Source organism: Crocodylus porosus, unplaced genomic scaffold, assembly GCF_001723895.1.
Source record: "Crocodylus porosus isolate Cpor-Errol unplaced genomic scaffold, CroPor_comp1, whole genome shotgun sequence".
NCBI lineage: Eukaryota > Metazoa > Chordata > Crocodylia > Crocodylidae > Crocodylus > Crocodylus porosus.
Window position 1 is genome coordinate 1,084,026 of NW_017728904.1, and position 2,518 is coordinate 1,086,543.

General features: G+C 67.9%; 1 protein-coding gene across 1 annotated transcript; it reads right to left on the bottom strand.

Moving 5' to 3' along the window:
* Positions 1-1,207: 1,207 nt before the first annotated feature.
* On the bottom strand, positions 1,208-2,465 carry PYGO2 (pygopus family PHD finger 2). The gene is made up of 2 exons (XM_019556823.1): positions 2,418-2,465; positions 1,208-2,306 (listed from the first exon to the last, which is right to left on the bottom strand). The coding sequence occupies exons 1-2, from the start codon at positions 2,457-2,459 to the stop codon at positions 1,233-1,235; spliced, it is 1,116 nt and encodes a 371-aa protein (XP_019412368.1). The 5' UTR covers positions 2,460-2,465; the 3' UTR covers positions 1,208-1,232.
* Positions 2,466-2,518: the final 53 nt, after the last annotated feature.

The following is a 2,518-nucleotide window of genomic DNA, read 5'->3' on the forward strand; positions in this document are numbered from 1 at the left end:
CCAGGCGCACGGACGCACGGAGCCCGCCTGGTTCTCGGAGCTTTATAACAGACAGTACAAAGACCCCGTACAAAACAACGCGGGGGCGCGCGGGGCAGGGGCTGCCTGCCCCGAGGAGGAAGGCGGGGTGCAACTCCCGGGCTGACGGCACCAGGCTCTCCCAGCCGCCAGGGCACGGCCGAGCCCAGCACTCCAGGGCATCCCCACGGGGCACCACCCAGCACTGGGCCCAGCAGCCTGTGGGAGCCGCAGAAAGGGCTCCCTGTCAGCAAGGGCCTTCCAAAAATAGCCCGGGCTGGAGCTGGCCCAGGCAGGGAAGCAGAGAAAGGGTCACGCTGCCCACAGTGCTGGGTAGCTGCCCTGGACCCACCAGCCCTCACCAGGAAGCTCCTACATGGCTGCAGACCGGGTTGTGTCCAGGGCAGGCACTGCCCTGGCAAGGGTACAGGAGCTTCCTTCTGTAAGAATTTGGCCTGGCCACAGTGCCCAGTGCTGGCACCAGCCCCCCAACCCCATGAGTCCAGTGCCAGAGTCCCCACAAACTCCCACAGTCACAGAGCAGTTGTGGAGCTACCTCCAGCCCCCAGAGCTTGAGTCCCACAGTCCAGCTTCTCCTAGCAGCCCCAGGACTACATAGGGCACAGGCCCTGAGTGCTGACACCGTGAGGCAACCTGTGTGTCCAGGACCCAGCAGCCCTGAAGTGCTGCTCTCCCACCCTCTGTGCTGCAGGTTAGGGCCAGTCTGTGCCACGGGCAGGAGGAGCAGCACCCCCTCCAGCCACCACCAGTAACCCAGGAGTGTAAGGCGCATGCTGGTAGACAGAAGATCCAAGCTGCCCATGGGCACCAGCTCCCAGCCAAGACTCTGTCATCCACAGGTGCCAGGAGCTGGTACAGCTTGAGAGGCAGAAGGGAGAACAGGCCCCTGGCACCCCCCCAGGGGCAAGGCTCCACAGCAGGATGCCCCTGTGCTTCATGCCAGCCCATCAACAACTGCACGGCAGGCAGAGGCGACAGCGCTGGGGCCAATGGCTACCCTCCGACAGCTGGTCTGAACACCTCAACAGGGTGTGTGCACTGAGAGAGAAGCTCGCCCAGGGGGAAGGGCGAGGGGGCGCGCCACTGGCATCCCGGCACGTCTCTTGCTGGCAGACATGGGGCAGGGGGGTGACAGGGCAGGGGATGGGGCCCAGGGAGGAATGAGTCTGGTGGGGGCAGTGGGCCTGCCCGGCTCAGCCGTCATTGGCGGCCACCAGCTGCCCCAGGCCCTCGCGGATGTAGACGGACTGGATCTCCTTGGTCTTGAGACAGTAATCACAGGCCCAGACAGCCGAGGCCTCAGTCGTGAGCAGCCCATAGGCGTTCTCCGTCATGCCCGTGCACTCGCGGTGGAACCACTTCTGGCAGGAGGCCTCACACAGGATGGCGTCCTGGTCATCGTTGACCTCGTTGCGGCAGGCCCCACAGGGGTAAACCAGGCCCGGTGGTGGCTGGTGCCCTGAACTGCCAGGCGCCTTGCTGGGCGGTGGGAGGCTGTTGGCCTCAGGGGTGCCGCTGCTGCGGGTGGTGCTGCCAGGGGCGAAGCTGGGCTGGGCCCCATTGACTGCAGCTGGTGAGCCCGAGTGCTGCTCCTGACTGAAGGTGCTGGCCGGTGGGTTGAGGGGCTTGGCTCCGTCCTCCGCACCGGCTGGGAAGCCAGGGTCGGCCCCGGGGAAGGGGCTAGTGTTAGGGGGAAGATTGGGCAGGGTCTGGCTGGGCCGCTGCATGGGCGACTGTCCGAAGAGGGTGCCCGGCTGGCCAAACCTCTGTGCCATGGAGGGGCCGCCTGGGGGGTTCAGCGCGGGCCCTGGCCCCATGTCTGCCCGCGGTGGCTGCCCCATGGTGGGCGAGATCATGGGCCCGAAGCCCCCGACGGGGCCCTGCAGGAGCTGCCCGGCAGTGGGGCTGAAGTTCTGTCCGAGGGACTGGCTGAAGGGCTGGCTGGGGAAGCTCATACCACTGGGCTGCACGTAGCCGGGGGCCTGGGGGGGCAGGCTGAAGGCCGGGCCCATCTGGCCAGGTGCAAAGGGGGGCGGCTGGCGACGCAGGGGCTGCGGGCCCCCACCGTAGCCCGGCGGCACCGGGGCAGCCATGGCACCCTGCATGCGGAAGCTGGCGAAGGGCACGGGACTGCCCAGGAACGGGGCCGAGGCGGCGCCCACTTTCGGCGCCCCGAAGTCATCTTCGAAGGGGTTGGAGGCCACGAGGTGGTCCACCATGGGCGTCGGCGGCGGCGCGAACTCGGACAGGTGCGAGTAGGCCGGGCCCTAAGGGGGGAGCGCGGTTACCGGGGGCGGGGCTCGGCTGCAGCCGGGCGGGGGGCCGTGTCCCAGCCCGGGGAAGGGGAAGGGGAAGGGGACCCGCCTCACCCGCCCTACCTGGGTGTTTGATTTACGGCGCTTCTTCTCGGGGCTCTTCATCTGTAGGCCTGCAGGGAACGGGACAGTTACCGACCCCGCCCAGTGACCCCCCGGCCCGG

Coding starts and splice junctions, on each gene's coding strand:
- PYGO2 (XM_019556823.1), bottom strand. CDS start 2,459: ATGAAGAGCCCCGAGAAGAAGCGCCGTAAATCAAACACCCAG. Junction 2,307..2,417: donor GCCGTAAATCAAACACCCAG/GTAGGGCGGGTG, acceptor CTCCCCCCTTAG/GGCCCGGCCTACTCGCACCT.